The sequence below is a fragment of the Chiloscyllium punctatum genome, chromosome 36, assembly GCF_047496795.1.
Source record: "Chiloscyllium punctatum isolate Juve2018m chromosome 36, sChiPun1.3, whole genome shotgun sequence".
Classification (NCBI taxonomy): domain Eukaryota; kingdom Metazoa; phylum Chordata; class Chondrichthyes; order Orectolobiformes; family Hemiscylliidae; genus Chiloscyllium; species Chiloscyllium punctatum.
In genome coordinates this window covers 2,107,107-2,128,915 of record NC_092774.1, presented here as the reverse complement: position 1 = coordinate 2,128,915, position 21,809 = coordinate 2,107,107, and the positions used below count along the sequence as shown (strand labels likewise).

At 42.3% G+C, this 21,809-nt stretch overlaps 1 protein-coding gene across 1 annotated transcript in view; it reads right to left on the bottom strand.

Annotated features, from left to right (window-relative positions):
• Positions 1-4,704: 4,704 nt before the first annotated feature.
• Positions 4,705-21,809, bottom strand: part of LOC140461071 (uncharacterized) — a 37,617-nt gene continuing 20,512 nt past the window's right edge. The window contains exons 5-12 of the mRNA XM_072555855.1: positions 20,508-20,810; positions 20,099-20,416; positions 15,285-15,644; positions 14,883-15,200; positions 8,936-9,238; positions 8,528-8,845; positions 6,479-6,799; positions 4,705-5,424 (exon numbers count right to left, since the gene is read on the bottom strand). Of these exons, the coding sequence (XP_072411956.1) occupies positions 5,042-5,424; positions 6,479-6,799; positions 8,528-8,845; positions 8,936-9,238; positions 14,883-15,200; positions 15,285-15,644; positions 20,099-20,416; positions 20,508-20,810 (2,624 nt within the window). The 3' untranslated portion in view covers positions 4,705-5,041. The remainder of the gene's footprint in view (positions 5,425-6,478; positions 6,800-8,527; positions 8,846-8,935; positions 9,239-14,882; positions 15,201-15,284; positions 15,645-20,098; positions 20,417-20,507; positions 20,811-21,809) is intronic.

Genomic DNA, 21,809 nt, shown 5'->3' with positions numbered 1-21,809 from the left:
GCAGTGTGTCCCTTCTACAAGAACCATTGTGGCAACCCACCAAGGCTCCTTTGACAGTCCCTTGTAAACTCACAATCTCTACCAGCTAGAGGTACAAAGGCAGCAGAAGCATGGCAGCGTCATCACCTGCAGTGCAGTGACCAAGGTGCACACCATCCTGATTTGGAGTCAAAGCACCTTTCCTTTACCGTCACTTTGTCCAAAACCTGGAACCGACTTACGAACAGCCCTGATACTCAAAGAATTCCAGTGATTCAAGACGATAATTCATCTGCACCTTCTCCAGAGCAATTAGTTCGGCAAAAAACACCGACCTAGTCAGCATCATCCATACCCCATTAACAAATGAATGAAGAATTCACCAAATATCTATTTCTGTGATATAACACTCCTGTGGTTATAAAACTGGTATTCCCATAGCTTTTCTTAACAGGGGTTTCCCGCCAATATCTTGCCCTGGTTTGTGTGACCTTGTTTACTGCATTAGACACAAACCCTCAGTCTGTCACCTACACTGTAGAATATTCACTCCTTCATCAGTTTGTTGGTCTCCGATATCTGGTTCTGGGGACTGTGTCCCTCAATAACTGGGGTATTTGCTCATACACGGGGTTTCAGTTCTCCTCCAACATCAAGTCCTTGGGTATATTTGCCCAGTGACTGTAGTCATTCAGTCCAGTACTTATTTCATTTCACCTTTCATTTTTATTGATTTCATTTCACATCAAAACTTTTACATCAATGAAAAGACTTTTTAAAAAGCTGCAGGCCGTAATCTGAATAACTTTTATTTCTACAATAATTTTCACAAGACCCAAGGGATCAGCCCTCCACCATCCATCCCATTCTTCCACTCCATCCTGATTCACCTTCCACTCTCCCCCCATTCCTCATTCCATGCTCCCAATCCCCATTCCCTCACCTTATCGTCAACTCTCCTATTTTCTCCCAATTCCCCTTTTCAATTCTCCTGAGTCCATTGAAGTTTTATCTCCCTGAATGAGCTGTTGCAGTGCAGTAGCTGAGTATTTTCCATTGAAAGTTGGAAAGCACCATTCTCAGACATGACAATGACATTTCTGGACTATTCACATCTTGAATTCGTCTGAATGTGAGTCTTATCCATCTGTTGGTCACTGCTGAACCTGTAATACAGACAGCAGGGTAAGGTACAATTGTGTGACACAGGCAGTCTGAGCCAAAAATACAGATAGACACAAAAACACAGGTGGACTTTCCTTACTGTGGGACACAGACCCCAAAAGTGAGATAGTCATTCCTTATTCTGGGAGATTGTCCCTAAAGGGACAGGTGGTCTTTCCTTATTCTGGGAGATGGACAAATTAGCCCACAAAAGGTTAGGTCATAAAATAAGTGCCCATCGTGTTGGAGATAGTAGATTAACATGGAACAATAAACTGCAAGTGGGGATAAAGGTTTCTTTTTCAGGTTGACAACTTGTGACCAGTGGGGTCCTGCAGGGGTCAGTGCTGGGACCACAACTGTTTACAATATATATTCATGACTTGGAGGGAGAAAGCAAATGTAATGTCGCAAAATTTGCAGGTGACACAAAAATGGGGAGAAAGGCAGGTTGCAAGGGGGTTACAAACAGTTTAAAGAAAAGTATTGATCAGTTGGTAAATGGGCAAATAGAGTATGATCTGACAAAATGTGAAGTTATTGTTTTGGAAGGGACAACAAAAGATCAAGCAAATGGAGAAAAACTGCAGAAAGCTGCAACAGTGAGGGACTTGGGGATATTTATGCATGAAACACAGAAAGCGAACACAGTCACTCCTGATGAAAGATCCCAACCCGAAACATCATCTCCCCTGCTCCTCCAATGCTGCCTGACCTGCTGTGCCTTTCCAACTCCACATTTCATTGACTCTGACTTCCAGCATCTGCAGTCCTTACTATCTCCAAACCACCACATAGGGTTCAGCAGGTAATCAGGATGGCAAATGAAATATTGGCCCTTATTTCAGGAGGGGGGGGTGTTAAAGTGTAAGGGTAGGGGCATCTTACTGCAACTGTACATGGTGCTGCTGAGGTCGCAGCAGGAGTAGTTTGAATGGTTTTACTCCCTTATTGAAGGAAAGAGATTATTTCATTGGAGGCCGTTCAGAGAAGGTTCACTTGGATGATTCTCTTCTGAGTAAAGTTTAAACAGTTGGGATTCTACTCGCAGGAGTTTAGAAGATTCAGAGGTGATCTTATTGAAACATGTAGCATTCTTCCGGGGCTTGACAGGGTAAATACTAAGAAGATATTTCCCCTCATGGGGCAGTCCAGGAGCAGTGGACACAGTCTCAGATTAAAGTAATGCCAATTCAAGACTGAGATGAAGAGTAAATTCTTCTGTCAGAGGGTTGTATGTCTTTGGCACTCCTTACTGCAGACAGCTATGGGGCCAGAGTCCTTGTATGTACTTAAGGCTGAGACCGATAGATTCTTGATCAATTGGGGAATTGAGGATTACGAGGAAAGGGCAGGAAAGTCAACGTGAGGGGTGTTGGATCAACTGTGATCATGTTGAACGGCAGAGCAGGTTTGAGGGACCAAATCCCTCGAGTTCACGAATGCTCTTTAGGAAAAGAAACTAGTATCCTGACCGGGTCTGGTATTAAAGTGAGTACAGGCCCACAGCATTGTGGTTGATATTTAAGTGCCCTCTGGGCATTTAGGAATAGTCTAGCCAGCGATGATCGGATCCATGAATTTTTTCTAAATGTCTGTCACTTCAAGAATTTGATGGATAAATTTGAGGCCATCTGCCCTTATCCGAAGAGATGATGGCTACAGAATAAGTTCTTGGTTGTGATCAGGGCCATAATTATGCAGAACTCTGTTGTTCAGGTACATAACTGCTGACTTATCTTTCAGATGATGGAATATGCTGTGTAACCCAACAGAACAAGCTGTCCTTATTCTCAGAGATGGGTCCTTTAGGTCAGATCATCTGACCTTATTGTGGGAGATAGACTTAAGTGCTTTGATGTCTGAGATTATTCTGGAACACAAGACCTATGGGCCTGACCCCCTTCTTTGGGGGGATGATGACCCACAGACCCAGTGATGAGAAAAACTTCAAAGTATGAAAGGATCAACATTCAACTCTGAGTTTGTTTCTAATGTGTGAGCTCGAATCTCAGAGTCAGGTGAGATATTATGGTGATAAACTGAACATAAACCTTACACATACAGGCAGGATATGTTATTGTTCATTTGGTAGTGAAAGTTCCAATTACCTTAACAACAGTAACAAAGGTGCTGTAGAGAAAACTTAGAATAAAGAGAATGGCAAAGGCAGCAACTGTTAGTGCGTTGTCATCTCCATCCATATCTTCCACTTCTTCCTTCCCTTCTTCTCCTTTCACATCCGGAGGGACTGCTAAAACAGAGAGATATTGTGGCTGTTAAAGTTGACTGTGAACATTTCATTAAGGTCACCAGCATCTCAATAATCTGAGGATAATACAATTAAGGAGGAAACCATGGTAGAGCTGCACTAGGGGCAGGAAACTTTTAGAAAAGCTTTCTCTCATTCTCAATCTGTCTGATTTTGTCTCGACCATTGGCTCTATCTTCCTCCCTCTTTCACTGTCTTCCATCTGGCCTTCGCTGATTCTCTCCCTTCTTTGTTTCATTGTCACTCTCATTGTTTCTCTCTCTCTCTCTCTCTCTCTCTTCGTCACATTCATTGTTTGTCCCAAAGGAATGCAGAAACAAACAACATGAACATTAAATTGTTTCCAAAATCTTAATCTTTCCAACTCTGTCAGTTCTCGGTTTCTCTGGTGCATTATCTAATCTACAGGCTGTAACACTCAAGTTTCTGCCTCCTTGGCACTAATAACACTCAATGACCAGCAAACAAACAAGTCTCTTGTGCAGCACTCTGAGATTATCCCCACAGTCAGGATGATATCCTTGAAAACTTCAAATACGTCTTTCTTTTTGATTCGAGAGAATGTTTTATTTGACCTAATATTATACGAGACACAAAACTACCTTGTAATATCAATTGTAGAATAGAACATCTGCTCAATGACACAAAGACTTGTCGGTGGTGATGTGAGGGATGAAATGAGTCTGAAAGCCTACAATTCATGAATCACCGTGATGTGGTTTGGTCGTGAGCACTTTTGCTTGTGGGTCACAGGACCGTGGGTTCAAGTTTCATCACTGATCCTTGTGATCCTCAGCTAAGTTGACACTCCAATGTAAGATTGAGAAAGTGTTGCGAGTGGAGAAGAAGGTACCTCCTGATGAGGTTGATGTCTATGATCTCATGGCCATTTCAAAAGAGTTGGGCGATTCTCTTCAGTGTCTCAGCCAGTCATCATTTATCTCTCAGCCAACAGCAAAAAGCAGATGATCTGGTTATTATCAAGCTTTTATTGTAGAAACTTACTGTCTGCAATTTGAAATGGAGAAATCAAGAGACTAAAGGCAAGTACTGCTATGACATGATGATAATCAAAGTGTGGACTAATCACAGCAATTGTTCACATCAATTCGTCTAAAATCAACCAAGATGTAAGGTAAGGAAATCACAGTGGAGTGGGAGAGCTTTGTCAAGTAAAGATTCAAAAATACCTTTCACTCTGAACATGCTGCATTCACCACAGCTCATGTCCCAAGTTATTGATTTATTTTCTCCCAAACCCATCAACAATGATCACTTTAAACTAACACTGAAACTTTTCATGTCAGGTTTATTGAAATTTGATCAGTACATTGACATACAATTAACATTCTGCGGAGATTCACAGATATTTCATACATAATCAGGGGCAGCACACAAAACATTTCAAAAAAACCTGAGGATCTCAGGTATTTGGAGAAAACAATGTTGGCTGATTTAAAGATTTATTTTTACTCTCAAGTTCTGAGCAATGTTGGAATTTGTTCATGTTTGAAGCACATTGCTACCAGAAGAGAGGTTTCAAAGTGCTCACAACAGTTTTCTGGTTGTGTTAACCATCCATTTACAGGGATTATATAAATGGGTGATTGTATAAATCAGCAGATGTTATGAACAGGAGTTATAGCTATCAGTTAGAACAAGTGAGACATTAACCAGGTTGGGTTTACTGTGAGATTTATTAATGCTTCTGAACACATTTGCTGTAACTGACTCGTGTCCCACCACACAGGAATACGTGGTGCCGCTGTTCCACTCCTCTGCAGAGACCGTCAAGTGACTGCCTGAATTCCAGCCACCTCTGCTGTCCTCAGTCACTGGCTGATGCATGAACCCTGTCTTCAGAAGGGTATCATTGGCCATCCAAACCAGGTCGATCTCTGCGGGAGAGAATCCAGTGACCAGGCAAACCAGGGTCGCAGTGTGAGCAGACTCCATCTCATCCAGTGAAGGGGGCAGGAGAAAGACTTGAGGCTGAGTCTTAACATCAACTGTAAACAGAGAAAATGGAGGTGAGACTTCATATTTCACTCAGTCTGTATTTACCTGACACGTTTGTGTATTAACACAAAACTCAGCAATTTCTGCATCCCCAGGAATTCCTCTGAGATCAGGAACTAAAAGCATTTCTTTTCCTGTTGATTTTTCGGGGAGGTTGTGCAAGGATGGGATCTTCAATCTTGTTCATTGTCTCATCATGAGTGAGGATCACCTTTTCAGAAAGAGTGTCCAAATCATTAATGGAGCTGTGCTGTTCTTCAAATTAATTAAATTCCTTCAAACCATGAGTGATTTAAATGGATTAAACATGGAGAAACTGTTTCCAGTGACAAGCGAGTCAGAACAGACATTTCAGAGGAATGGCAAATGAACTGGTGGGGTATTAATTGAATTTGATTTGTTCTGTTCTTTATGATAACTTGGAATGCACAGTGTGAAAGAGGGTACAAGCAAATTAAAGAGTAACATTCACCAGGGAATTGGACAGAAAATTGAAAAGTTGTGAATGATAAGGTTGCTGAGATGGGGCTGATGATTCATGGGATCATTTGAAGAGCTATTTCAAAGAGCTGGCAGTGACAAGATAGAGCAAATGGCATCTTTTCAAAGTGTACTGTTTCTGAGATAAACCATGGAGAACCACGTCCTGAGGTCAACAGGGAGGTTTCAGACATTATTCTCATGTGGTGCTCTCTGCTCTTTCTCCTTTTCCTCAACGTGGATTCGCTCAGATCCAGCCTACACCTCAGACTGACCAATCTCCCTTACAGTCCAGTGTTGGATTGATGGGATGTTAATGTTGAAAATGCTGCTTATCCCTCTCTGTCTATCCTATTGCCATCAATCCATTCCCTAGGAGCTAGTGTGATTCACACCAAGGCTGCTGTGGTGATTTCAGGTTTCATCTATTCAGTTTCTTGATGGAGCTCGCACACATCGCTGGGCTTGTAACATAGTCTGACAACCAGAGTTAGGCTGCTCAGCATTCTGGAATTAAATCACTTCATTTACTAGGATTAGATGCACAGTTCCATGAACACGTACCTTGGGCTTTCCTGATTGACCTCTTCTCTGGCGTTGGCAAACTTCTGTCCTCCACCAAACACATACACTCTACCCCACTCTCCCATTCTGCAGCAGGGACTGTAAGTCTACTGAAGATGATCTCTTTATGTCCATTCTTCTTGGGACTCTGGGTCTTCACTCCATCTTGTCTCATGATTCCATCGACTTTCCAGGTTACCCTGACTCCCTCTAAATCAGTGTGAAGTACCTCACAAAGAATGGTTGCTGTTCTGTTCCTCCAGATCTCTTCAAATGGAGGCTTGCTTATGGTGACCGAGATTCTGGAATCCAAACATTCATCTGGGAGGAGAACGACAATTATTATCCTAACTCCCCAGTGGGATGTGTGTGCCACTTGTAAAGATGACAATTCATGCTCACCACCAGACATACAACTAATAACTTCCTCAACTCTTTCAGAGGGCAGTTATGAATCAGTGACATTGTTGTGTACATTTTACCTTTCTTGTCCTTTTAAAATCTCTCTCCTCTCATCTTAAATATACACCACACTCTTGAAATCCCCCATTATTGGGAAAAGATAACTATCATTAACTCTGTCTGTTCCCCTCATTATTTTATAAACTTCTATCAGGTCGCCTCTCAACTTCCGACAGTGGAAAAAGTTCCTGCTGATCCAGTCTTCTTTGTAACTCAAATCTTCCAGACCCAGCAATATCCTGGTAAATCTCTTCTGAACCCTCTCCAGCTGAATAATACCCTTCCTCTAACTGGGCAACCAGAACTGGACAGGGATTTCAGAAGTGGTCTCATGAATGTCCCATACAACCTCAACATGGCTTCCCAACTCTGAGACTCAAAGGGCTGAGTAATGAAGGCAAGTATGCTAAATATCTTTTTAACCGACCTGTCTCATGTGATGCAAACATCAAAGAATTATGTACCTGGACTCTTCAGTTCCTCTTTTCTACAACATTACCCAAGGCCCTCCCATTCATTGCATCAGCCCTACCATTATTTGTTGTACCAAAGTGTAATAGCTCGTATTTATCCACATTGAACTCCAGCCATTTTTTCAGCCCATTGACCTATTTGATAAAGATCCCTTTGAAACCTTAGCAAACCTTCTTCACTGTCTGATGTACTACTAATTTTACTAACCATGCTTTCCATGTTCTCATCTCGATCTTTTATGTAAATGTCAAACAGAAGAGGACTCAGAACCGGTGCCCTTGGGAACACCGATGGTGACAAGCCTCCTACAGGGCTGAAGGAGTACGAACAGCTAGTATCTGTCTCTAAAGAAAGAACTACAAACCAATTCGGTTTTTCTCAAATTCCCACAGCTTCACGGTTAATTTTTCTAATTCTGACATTTTATTTCCAATCTTTAGTTGAATTCAAATTCTGAAACTGCCTGAAATTTGAACCATATTCTCTGGATTACTAACTGTACTTACTGGATTAGTGGTGCTGGAAGAGCACAGCAGTTCAGGCAGCATCCAATGAGCAGCGAAATCGACGTTTCGGGCTGTACTTGTGTACCTTTGAACATTGTCAGGGATTTCTCCTTTCTCAACAAAGGTTTTATTTTCAAACCCCACTCAAAAGACCTGAGCTCATCATCCCGACAGGTCTCCCCAATACCAGTCCTGAGGGATGTTGTGCTGCCAGACATGCCGTCTTTTACACAAAACATTAATCAGAAGGCCCCTCATCACACAGACCAAAGAGATCTCCTGGCTGCAAGTTCAGACAAGAGAAAGGGAGGTCTCCTCTGTGGCCACTCTCCCCCCATCTCTGGTTATTATTATATTGCTGTTTGTGGGCCCTTATTGTGCAGAAATTAGTTCATATATTTCTTACATTGGAACAATAACTGCACTGCTAAAAACACATTTGATCAACAGTGAAGTATTTTGGAACATATTGACTTTGTGAAAGGCACGACAAACCCAGTATGACTATGACATGTACATTGTTCATGTTGAAGCTGAATGATCCTAATAGAGTTTACAGCAGTGAGGATAAATGATTTCCATGTTGGAATTACGCCCAACACCCTACCTTCGATGTTCTTCAGTGTGGCACTGATGGTGGAGTTGGAGGGGGGATGAAACACTGTACAGACGACAGCTGAGCCTTTCCTCCACTCCTCTGCACTCACAGTCAGGTAATGTCTGACACGAAATGTCTGTGCCTGTTCTAGAGCAGTCAGTCCAGCGCTGGTGTTGGAGGAGATCAGAGTGCTGTCTTTCTCCCAGGAGACGTATACGAGGTCTGGGTAGAACTCAGTGATCACACACTCAAATGTGACTGTGTTTTTATTCTTGCTCTCTTGCGATGGTACAAGCAGCAGTCTGACCTTGGGACTTTTTGGCTCAACTGGAACAGATGGGCAAACGAGAAAGCTATTTCATCATTTCTCACGGGATTAACAAGTTCAGGTATTTAAGTTCTGATCTGATTGCCTACCTTTTACTCCACGTATTTGCTTTGACATTGGTGAGGATGAGGAAGCACTTTGGGCAGAGCAGACAAAATCGACCCCACTCTCCCACTCCTCAACACTGGTTTGGAGTTGACTGATGACCGTGGGTAAGCTTCCTTCTTGTATTAGCCGCTGAGTCTTAATCACTTCATGTCTCTTCTTACCGCTCACTTCCCAGGAGATCTGAACCTGGCTTGGATCAGAACAGACCACTGCACACTCCACAGTAGCAGTCTTATTGATCCAAATCTCCACAATAGAAGGATTTCGGAGAAATATAGACATTTCTGGGAATAAGAAAGGAAAAACCTCAGAAGAATGGCTATTGGTTGTTGTCAGTAACCCTCACAATTTTATTTAAGACAGTTTTGCATTGATCATGATCAATATGAAGTAAGGACAAGACGGAATTTAACTTTGAATCCTTTTTAACCTGTAAAATCTCCATCTGACATTGAATGAAGCTACACTGCAGCTAGAACGTTAAAAATAGAAACTTGGAGCAGGAACATGCCATTTGGTTCATTCAGTCTGATCATGCTGATCCTCTATCTCAATGCCATTTCCCTTCTCTCTTCCCATTCCCATTTATACCCTTAACCTCTATTTTCTTGTTAACCATGTTCAGTGACACGACCTCCCCAGCTTTCTGAGGATTCTGAGAACTCCACAGGTTCACCAGCCTCTGAAGAAAGTTCTTCTCAGTTCAGTCCAAAATGGCCTACCCTGTAGCTGAGACCATGACCCCTTGCTCTCCTACAATTCAGCAGTGGGTGTGAGTAACTTTTCGAACCTACACTCCAAGGTCTCTTTGTTCAGCAACACTCCCTAGGACCTTACCATGAAGTGTATAAGTCCTGCTAAGTTTTGTTTTCCCAAAATGCAGCACCTCACATTTATCTAAATTAAATTCCATCTGCCACTTCTCAGTCCATTAGCCCATCTGGTCAAGATCCTGTTGTAATCTGAGGAAACCTTCTTTGCTGTCCACTACACCTCCAATTTTGGTGTCTTCTGTAAACGTACTAACCGTACCTCTTATGCTCACATCCAAATGACTTATATAAATGAAGAAAGGTTGTGGACCCAGCACCAATCCTTGTGGCACTCCACTCGTCACAGGCCTCCAGTCTGAAAAGCAACCCTGCACCACCTCCCTCTGTTTTCTACCTTTGAGCCAGTTCTGTATCCAAATGGCTAGTTCTTTCTGTATTCCATGAGATCTAACCTTGCTCACCAGTCTCCCATGAGGAACCTTGTTGGACGCCTTCCTGAAGTCCATATAGATCACACATACCGTTCTGCCCTCATCAATCCTCTTTGTTAAATCTTCAAAAAACTCAATCAAGTTTGTGAGGCATGAATTCCCACGCACAAAATCATGTTGACTATCCCTAATCAGTCCTTGCCTATCCAAAAATATGTACATCTTGTCCCCCAGGATTCCATCCAACAACTGGCCCACCAACAAAGTCATGCTCACCATCTATAGTTCCCTGGCTTGTCCTTACCACCTTTCTTAAATAGTAGCACCACGTTAACCAACCTCCAATCTTCCAGCACCTCACCTGTGACTATCGATCATATAACACCTGATCAGGTCCTGGGAATTTATCCATTTTATGCATTTCAAGACATCCAGCACTTCCTCTTCTGTAATATTGACATTTTTCAATATGTCACCATCTATTTCCCTACATTCTATGTCTTCTGTGTCCTTTTCTACAATGAACACTGATGCAAAATACTCGTTTAGTATCTCCCACATCTCCTGCGACTCCACACAAAGGCTGACTTGCTGATCTTTGAGAGGTCCTATTGTCTCCCTCGTTACCCTTTTGTCCTTAATGTATTCATAAAAACCCCTTGGATTCTCCTTAAACCTATTTGCCAAAGCTATCTCATGTCCCCTTTTTGCCCTCCTGATTTCCCTCTTTAGTATACTCCAACTGCCTTTCTATTCATCTGAGGATTCACTCGATCTATCCTGTCTATATCTGACATACGCTTCCTTCTTTTTCTCAACCAAACCCTGAATCCAGCATTCCCTACATCTACCAGCCTTGCCTTTTACCCTAACAGGAATATACTGTTTCTGGACTCTTGTGATCTCATTTCTGAAGGCTTCCCATTTTCCAGCCATCCCTTTACCTTCGAACATCTGTCCCAATCAGCTTTTGAAAGTTCTTGCCTAATACCATCAAAATTAGCTTTCCTCCATTTTAGAACTTCAACTTCTTTACCCTTTTCCATCACGATTTTAAAACTAATAGAATTATGGCCGCTGGCCCCAAAGTGCTTCCCCACTGACACCTCAGTCATCTGCCCTACCTTATTTCCTAAGAGTAGGTCAAGTTTTGCACCTTCTCTTGTTGATACATCTACATACTGAATCAGAAGATTTTCTTGTACACACTTAATAAATTCTTCTCCATCTCAACCCTTAAAAAATGGCAGTTCCAGTCTTTGTTTGGAAAGTTAAAATCCCCTACCATAACCACCCTATTATTCTTACAGATAACTGAGATCTCCTTACAAATTTGTTTCTCAATTTCCCGCTAACTATGAGGGGTTCCATAATACAATCCCAATATGGTGATCATCCCTTTCTTATTTCTCCGTTCAATCCAATTAACTTCCCAGGATGTAGTTGTGGGAATATCCACCCGCGTACAGCTGTAATGCTATCCCTTATCAAAAACACCACTCCCCCTCCTCTCTTGCCTCCCTTTCGGTCCTTCCTATAATGTTTTTATCCTGGAATGTGAAGCTGCCAGTCCTGTCCATCCCTGAGCCATGTTTCTGTAATTGCTATGATATCCCAGTCCCATGTTCCTAACCATGCCCGGAGTTCATCTGCCTTCCCTATTCGGCCTCTTCCATTGAAATAAATGCAGTTTAATTTATCAGTCCTACCTTGTTCTCTGCTTTGTCCCTGCCTGCCCTTACTGTTTGACTCGCTTCTGTTCTCAACTGTACCAATCTCAGATTGATCTGTTTCCTCACTATCTCCCTGGTCGCAACCCCCCACCTTACGAGTTTAAATCCGCCCAAGAAGCTCTAGCAAATCACCCTGCCAGTATATTATCCCCCTTCCAATTCAGGTTGAATCCGTCCTTCTTGTACAGGTCACTTCTACCCCAGAAGAGATTCCAATGTCCCAAAAATGTGACTCCTTCTCCCATGCACCAGCTCTTCAGCCAAGCATTCATCTGCTCTATCCTCCTATTCCTATCCTCACTAGCTCATAGCACAGAAGTAATCCAGATATTACGACTCTTGAGGACCTCCTTTTTACATTCCTGCCTAACTCTCTATATTCTCTCTTCAGAATTTCATCCATTTCCCTTCCTATGTCGTTGGTTCCAATGTGTACAATGACCTCCTACTGGGCCCTCTCCCCCTTAAGAACATTCTGTATCCTCCCTGAGACATCCTTGATCCTGGCACCAGGGAGGCAACACACCATTCTGATGTTTTGCTCCTGGCCACAGAAACATCTGTCCGAGCCTCAGACTAGAGAATCTCCGTACACAATTGATCGCTTGGAACCCGATGTACCCCTCATTGCATTAGAGCCAGTCTCAATACCAGAAACTTGCTGTTTGTGCTACAATCCCCTGAAAATCCATCACCCCTTACATTTTCCAAAACAGCATACTTATTTGAAATGGAGATAGCCACAAAAGACCCATGCATTACCTGCTTATCTCTCTTACCTTTCCTGGAGTTAACCCATCTATGTGACTGTATTTGCAACTTTTCTCCCTTCCTATAATGGCTATCCATCACACCCTCTTGATCTTATTAATTCCTCATTGCCTCTAACTGTCTCTCCAACCGATCCATTCGATCTGATACGATTTGCAACCAACAGCATTTATTGCAGATATAATCCTCAGTAACAGGTAAACTCTCCGTAAACTCCCACATCCGACAAGAAAAGCACATCACTCTACTAAAGGCCATTTTTGCTTTTTTCTATCTACAGATCCAGAAAATAACTTTGTCTTATTCCTCTACAAAACACTGCTCCAGGCTAACTTAATACTTATGGCTTCTATGTTTAAGTTTAATCAAGAGACATATCTCAATAAAACATATAATCAAGAAAGAACCCACTCTTACTCATAACTGAAGACTTACTGTAAGACCACGCTTAAATCTATTTACTTACCTGTTTCTGTGCTGTCACCTCTCCCAAACAGGTTCCTCCAAGATCAGTTGTACATCTCACCGTTTGTTAATTCAAACAGCAAAGACAGTAACTGCGCAGTTTCACTGCTGTCTCACTGAGTGGTGAGGGTTTTTCTCTCTCTCTCTCTCTGTCTCTCTCCTGCACTGCCTGACCATGTGCTGCCTTTGTCTGTTCCTCTCCCTTTGAAAACTGCTGTTGTTTTGACTTTTCTTCTCTCCAAAGTTCCAAAACAATCCAACAGCATATCAAACAGCCACTGCTGCTCCTGGAATTCGAGGAAATCACCTCTAACACCTAAAACACCTCAAAAAAGGAGCAGCCTGTTACAGCCAGAAATTTTTCCCATCCTCCATCTTGGATGCTGAATCAATGTGAATGTCTCTTTTCCAGGTACTGGGATTACTTCAATTTTAAATGTGGTATCCTTGTTCAAATGTCTCTGTCGTCTCACGTCCTTCTATCTCTGTAACCTTTGCCAGACCTAAAACTCTCTCTTTTTCCAAGTCAGTGATGTAAATTGTAAATAGCTACAGCCAACTGGTATTTCTCTTATCCCTGCACCTTGCTTCCTGTCCATTCAACAATGCCTTTTGTATACAGAACACACTGCTGACACTGTGTCTTGGTCCAACATTTTTATCCTCTCTTTTTGAAATGAAGCATTTTGCTAAACTTCATTCTATTCAACGCGCTATTTAAATGCAAACTCAAGTTTTCACGCCTTGAGCAGAATAGTCAGACTAGAGGACTTGCCCTGGATGTGGGTCAGGGGTCAATTCAGAACTAAAATGGGGAACCAATATTTTGATGAGTGGTCAACTTCTGGAGCAGGTTCTCATGGGAAATTACAAAAGCAGATCATGGCAACAATGTAAGTAGATGCTGAAAGATTTCTTGCACAAGTCAACATTTTGGAGGCAGTAGGAAAGGAACAAGTAGCAGCTGACTTGAACTTTGGACACTATCATGTGCTGCTACAGTTTCATACCATGACCCATTTCCTGCAGTCACAGAGAGTCTAGTCACGTAAGAGTTAAAGTAAACTTCCCAGTCTATTTTACTGATGTCAACTTTTTCATTTCCAAACTTAATATGAATTCAGATTGTCAAAATGTCTTGGAGAGCATTCATATCAGTTCTCTGGATTATTAGCTGAACATTTCAGCTTTAACTCCTTGGTCGGACGTTCTCATCCAGATTACTAGGTTATATGTGTCCAAAGACCACTCTCAATCTGTACAACACATCGGTATCAATACTAAGGCAATGCTGCACTGCTGGATGTGGCAATGCTATGTCTGCCCAATCAAGTGGAACAAGAAGATCCCACAACCACTAACTTGAAGACAAGAACTGGGAGATCTCATCCATATCTTAGATAATACAACACTCTTCAAACAAAAGCAATAAAGCTTTCTTTCCTGATTGTCTGAACATTGCTGGGTGCAAAGTAATTGACTGTACCATGCATTAGAAGAGTCATTATACTTCCAAAGTACTAGGATTGGCTGGATTGTCAAGTGCTTTGGAGTTCTGAACTTGTGGAAGGAGTTACACAAAGGGCAATTGTGTTTTTCTTTCTTCAGTTGCCCTGATCTTAAGATTAGTTTCCCATTCACATAACTACAATAATGTACATCATTACTGTTAGCATTAAACATGACTGGCCCAATTACAGGTTATAGTAATGAAGAGACAAGTGTGTCAATGTTGGAGTCAGGTCCAGCACCTACCTTGAACATTCTTCACCTCCTTCCTGCTGTTAAAGTTGGAGGGTGGATGACTCACTGCACAGGTGAAGACTGAGCCTTTCCACCACTCCTCTGTGCTCACACTCAGGTAGTGCCTGACACTGAATGTCTCTGTCTGCTCCAGAGCAGTGGGGCCAGCACGGGTGTTGGAGGAGATCAGGCTGCCATCCTTCTCCCAGGAGACCTGTATGCTGTCTGGGTAAAATCCAGTGATCACACACTCGAGTGTAACTCTGCTGTGATTCTTGATCTCTTGGGCTGAAGGAGGCAGCAGTCTGACTTTGGGACTTTTTGGTGGAGCTGGAACCAACAGACAAAAGAAGGTATTAAACTCTTTCCTTTGAGGTTAACCAGGTCATGTAATTTTTTTAGTTTCTTACTGACCTTTTAAGCTCCTTGTTCGTTTTGACACAGTGGAGGAGGAGGGAGCACTTTGGGCAGAGCAGACAAAATCGACCCCACTCTCCCACTCCTCAACACTGGTTTGGAGTTGACTGATGACCGTGGGTAAGCTTCCTTCTTGTATTAGCCGCTGAGTCTTAATCACTTCATGTCTCTTCTTACCGCTCACTTCCCAGGAGATCTGAACCTGGCTTGGATCAGAACAGACCACTGCACACTCCACAGTAGCAGTCTTATTGATCCAAATCTCCACAATAGAAGGATTTTGGATAAATATAGACATTTCTGGGAATAAGAAAGGAAAAACCTCAGAAGAATGGCTATTGGTTGTTGTCAGTAACCCTCACAATTTTACTTAAGACAGTTTTGCATTGATCATGATCAATATGAAGTAAGGACAAGACGGAATTTAATTTTGAATCCTTTTTAACCTGTAAAATCTCCAGCTGATATTGAATGAATCTGAACTGAAGCTGAAATATAAGAAATAGAAACTTGGAGCAGAATCAGGCCATTTTGGTCATTCAGTCTGATCATGCTGATCCTCTATCTCAATGTCATTCCCCTTCTCTTCTAATACCCATTTACACCTTTAGCCCCCAGAAATCGATCTATTTCCTTGTTAACTGTATTCAGTGAAAATGACCTCTCCAATCTTTGGGGCAGAGAATTCCACAGGTCTCCCTCCCTCTGAGGAAAGTTCTTCTGATCTCAGTCCAAAATGGCCGAGCCTGTATCCTGAGACCATGACCCTTTGGTCTCCTTCAGAACAGTTCATCCCAGACTGGAAACATTAATTCTGTTTCTTTCTCTGCGGTTGCTGCCTGAACTACAGAGTTGCTCCAGAATTCTCTGTCCAGCTTGTCTGAATTGTATATGTTGCAATGAGATCATTCTTCGTGGGAGTAAATCAACATTAAAAATTCCCAGGACAGTTGAAACATTATCTTGCATTTCTTTGATTTTACATCTTGATCAAGAAAACATTGTGCAGGCAAAAAGAACACGGCAGAAATCATTGTAATCTGTTCCCTGTAAGTACGGTCAGTGCATTCACAGTGGGGACTGCAATTGAGCTGTGGGTGTGATTGACCTTTTGATGTGACGATGTTAATACAAGGCATCTGTGATTTATGAAGGGCAGTAAGAGAGACAGATATGAAATCATTAGATAAAGGAACAATTGAATCAAGACTTGTTTGAAGGGCTTATGCCCAAAACGTCGATACTCCTCAGATAGTGCCTGACCTGCTGTGCTTTTCTAGCACCACACTCTTGACTGTGATCTTCAGCATCTACAGTCCTCACTTTCTCCTTGTTTATTCACAGGCTTCTTGTGATTCTGTGCATCATGTTGTGACGTAGAACATACTGAATCAATGTTTCTTTTCCAGTTGCACTGAGCTAGGATTGCCTCAATTTTATGTGGTGTATCTTTGTCCAAATGTCTCTGTTGTCTCACATCCTCCTATCTCGGGAATCTTTTGCAGGCCTACAACTCTCTCTTCATCTATGTCAGTGATACAGATCGTGAATAGCTGCAGCAACCTGGTTTTTCTCTTATCCCTTTGCTTTCTGTCCATTAACCACACCTCCATCCATGCTGGTATATGAGAGTGCTTTTTCAGCATTTGCTTCCCATCCTTAACTGTCCTGGAAGGTGTGGTGGTAAGCTGCAGTGCATCTGGGGTAGGTCGAGCTCCAGTCTAGTTGTTATGAAATGAGTTCCTGAATTGTGACTGTGCAACATTTATGAAGTTTCAATGTAGTTGGAGGTCAGACGGTGTGTGGCTGGGAGGGGAATTGACGGGGCACTGTTCTTTGACCTTCCAGCTGGTAGACATTTCTGGGATGGAGGCTTGTTGAGATGTTGCAGTGTACTTTGGACACAGAACACACTGCTGTCACTGCGTCGTGACCTAACATTTTTCTTCTGTATGTTTGAAGTGAAGCAGATTGATACACTTCACTGTATTCAAGGCACTATTTAAATACAATTAATACTTGGGTCTGGGCCAAAACTATCAGGGAACACTGGGATCCATTGGATTTCTTCAGTTGATGTTCAGCACACAGTGTCAGCCTGACAGGAATAAGCACGTTTTGAATTTACAAGGTTCTTGCTTCTCCCCCTGGCCTTTTATTAAACCAGATGGTGAACATTTATTGGTTCAGAAGATATTTATAAGGATGTTGCCAGGGTTGGAGGGTTTGAGCTATAGGGAGCAGCTGAATGGGCTGGGGCTGTTTTCAGTGGAGCATCAGAGGCTTATGGAGGTTGATAAAATCATGAGGGGCATGGATAGAGTCAATAGTCAAGTCTTTTTCCTGGGGTGGGGGAGTACAGAACTAGAGGGAAAATATTCATAAGGGATCTGAGTGGTAACTTTTTCACGGAGAGGGTGGTGCTTGTAAGGAATGAGCTTCCAGAGGAATTGGTGGAGACTGGTACAATTACAGCATTTAAAAAGCAACTAGATGGTCATATGTGCAAGAAGGCTGCTTACAATTACCAAGGACAATTAGGATTAAGCTACAAAGGCTGGCTTTAACAGGCAATGGTCACATCCTGTCATAGAATAAAAACTAATTTCCTTTCAACTGACTGATGGATTGAGATTGATTGTGTTCAGGCCTGTCATAGGATATCGTCAAAAGCTTTAAAAACATATTTTGATGTGCAGTCAATGATTTTAGACTGAGTTTTGTTTTGCACTGTGTTGAATTCAAACATTCTAATGTTTATGAGTTGCTCATCCCTGCCTTCTACGATTGGCCATGTCTGAACATGTCACAGTCCCCCCATTACAGGTTACCTCCAATAATAAAGCCTCAATGAGTGAAATTGAGAAATGCTGATATTATTGGGTGATTGTAACTAATTCAATATATCATTCCTAAAAATTATTTTAAAAAAGGATTCCACCAGCATCTTTCTTGTGGACACGGAGTGCCCTGTCATTGACTAATATTGTTCCAGGAGACGGACAAACGATATTATTTTCATTTCGACTGCACAGGAATCTCATCCTACACTTGCTGAATTTGAATTTCTGTGTTCTGCTTCTTTAACCTTTCTCAGCACCACATCAGTGAAAGGGTTGAACCTACTGGTTCAATTGAAGATATCTGGCTGCTGTATCCCTGTCCATCCCTTTCACCCATTTCCAATTCTGCAGTCTTTCTGAGTCAGATGATACATTGTAAGTCTTGGCTACTAGAATCAGACCAGAGAGGTAATGGTCAAGCTGTGAGGCTGAATCTAATCCAAACTGGTCTGGTCAAGGTTACAAAACAAAATGACTGTATCGATAAGGATTGGATTGGTTGGGAGAATTTCAGATAGGTCTGTATCTCTTCCATGTTTGCATACTTTAATTAAGACAGTCACCACAGACTGATTTGCAATCCAAACAATTTGCAATAAAATTCAACGGACCATTTGATTCATGATCAATCACTTTATTTCACAGATTTGTTGGTGGCATTTATATTGGTGTTGTGCACCATCAGGGAGGGTCAGGTTTAAATTAGTCTGAAACAGGAACCTTGGCATACACCCAGAACAAGAGCAAGGAGGGCAAGAGCAAGCAGCATTTCCACCTGGAACGGGAAGATTTGTATTTCCACCTGGAACACGAAGAGTTGCAGATTTAAGATTTGTACATTTTCACCTCCCAATCCCTGTGCTGGGAATGTGGGAGCTCCACCCAGCCCCTGAATTCTGCAACACCCTGTTTATTTAGGAAATTCAAGGCACACCACCATGTAAACCATGGCAAGCTTTTGGACATTGACCAGAATAGTCAGATTAGAGGAGATGCCCTGCACTTTACGTGGGTCAGGGGTCAATTCAGAACTAAAATGGGGAACCAATATTTCACTGAGAAATCAAACTGTGGAGCTGGTTCTCTCGGGAGGCTGTGGAAGCAGATCAGGGCAGTTCAATGAAATGCAATATTCACAAATCAATATTTGGAAGGTATGAGAAAAGGAACAAGTAGGAGCTGAGTTAAACTTTAGACGCTCCCCATATGGCACCACAGTTTTAGGCCATGCCCCATTACCTTTCCTGCAGTCACAAAGGGTCTTGGTAGGCAAGAGTTCAAGTAAACTTCCCAGTCCCTTTCACTGATGTTAACGTTTTATTTCCAGACTTTATATAAAGCCAGACTATCAAAGTACTTTGGAGGGAGTTGATCTCAGTTCTGTGGCTAATTAGCTAACATTTCAGCTTTACCTTCTTGGTGGGACTTTCTCATCTAGATCAGAAAGTTGTGTGTGTCCAAAGCCCACTCTGTGTCATTGAGTGTATAATCAATGCAACACATCAGTGTCAACACTGAGGCAGTGCTGTTGGATGTGACAATGCCCTGTCTGTCCTGTCAAGTGAAACAAGAAGATCCCACAGCCACTAACTTGAAGATGACAACTGGGAGATCCCATTTATGCCCTGGATAATACTACAGCAGTAAAACTCCCTTTCCTGTTCACCTGAACATTGTGTGTGCAATTAAATGGCAGGTATCATGCACCACAATATTCATTAAACTTCAAAAAATTCCTTGTTGGCTGCATTGTAAAGTGCTTTGGAATCGGAAATTGTGGAAGGAGTTACACAAAGAACAATTGTGTTTTTCTTTCTTCAGTTGCCCTGATCTTAAGATTAGTTTCCCATTCACGTAACTACAATAATGTACATCATTACTGTTAGCATTAAACATGACTGGCCCAATTACAGGTTATAGTAATGAAGAGACAAGTGTGTCAATGTTGGAGTCAGGTCCAGCACCTACCTTGAACATTCTTCACCTCCTTCCTGCTGTTAAAGTTGGAGGGTGGATGACTCACTGCACAGGTGAAGACTGAGCCTTTCCACCACTCCTCTGTGCTCACACTCAGGTAGTGCCTGACACTGAATGTCTCTGTCTGCTCCAGAGCAGTGGGGCCAGAACGGGTGTTGGAGGAGATCAGGCTGCCATCCTTCTCCCAGGAGACCTGTATGCTGTCTGGGTAAAATCCAGTGATCACACACTCGAGTGTAACTCTGCTGTGATTCTTGATCTCTTGGGCTGAAGGAGGCAGCAGTCTGACTTTGGGACTTTTTGGCTGAACTGGAACCAATGAACAAAACAAAGATGGTGTTAAACATTTTCCTTTGAGGTTGGCACTGTCAGTGATATAATTTTTCATTCTCTTGCCTACCTTTTATGCTCCTTGTTCGTTTTGACACGGGAGAAGAGGAGGAACCACTTTGAGCAGAGCACACAACCTCCATCCCGTTCTCCCACTCCTCTGCTGTGGTTCGGAGATGGCTGATGACCATGTATTGGGTGCCTTCCTCTTTCTGCTGCTGCGTTGTAATTCCTTCACTTCTCTGCTTCCCATTCACATTCCAGGTGATGCGGACCTGGCTGGGATCAGAACAGACTGCTGTACACAACACAGTAGCAGTCCGGTTGATCCAAACCTCTTCCTTAGAAGGATTGCGAATAAAAACTGATATTTCTGGGAATGGGAAAGGAAAAGTTCAGAAGAATTGAAATTGTTTTGTGTCGGGAGTGACATGCCAGGATAGCAAATGTGGTAGGAGACGGACAACAGGAGGTGTCAGGAGGATTCAGAATGTTAATAGAGATTTTGCTGTTGATGAGAAATGGTGACAGATCAGCACAGAGGAGAATTTTGTCTTCAGTACTTTATAATGTGCAAAATCATCAGCTGATACTGGATGAAATCAAACACCAGTTAATCTCACATTGAATTGAACATTAGATAATCTCAAGATTGTTTAAACGTTGTCACATAGTCCTTGGCTTGCACTCTGACTGCGAAAACATAATCAGAGCATCAAGATCCTGCTACGTCCTCTTTGAATGCATTTGCTATGACTCTGACCAATAGATTCACAATGAGGACTGTGATTGAGTTGTGGGTTTGAACAACATGTAACTGTCACAATGTTAATAAAATGGAAACTCTGTGAAATGCAGTGAGATAAATGCAGATGCTTCGCAAAAGATACGACTTATAAATGGCTTATTCACTGAAAGCACCTCCAGCCCAGTCCCTGATTTGTGACATTGAGCAGATTGAAGCAATGAGGACCTCTCACCTCTTTTAGAAACAGCCTTGGAATGTCTCAATTTTAAAATGCTTATCCTTGTGTTTATGCCTTTCCTTAGTCTCCCATCTCCTTATGTCTGTCACACTTATCAGCTGCACATGTGTCAATGAACTTTACATTCCTGCAAATCTGACCCTTTCGACATCTCCCACGCCTTTCACTCCAGCACTGGTAGTTGTTCCTTCAGGCACCGAGGCCCTGACTTCGAGAAATCCATCCCTGAATCATGATTACATGTCCAACTCTCAGTCCTGTAAGGTGCTCCTTAAAAAACTATTCCTTCTCCCTGATATCTGCTCCATTGGCTGAGTGTCAATTTCTGATTGATAACTCTCCAGTGCAATACCTTAGGATCTTTTCCTGAATGGCAGCTTATTGTA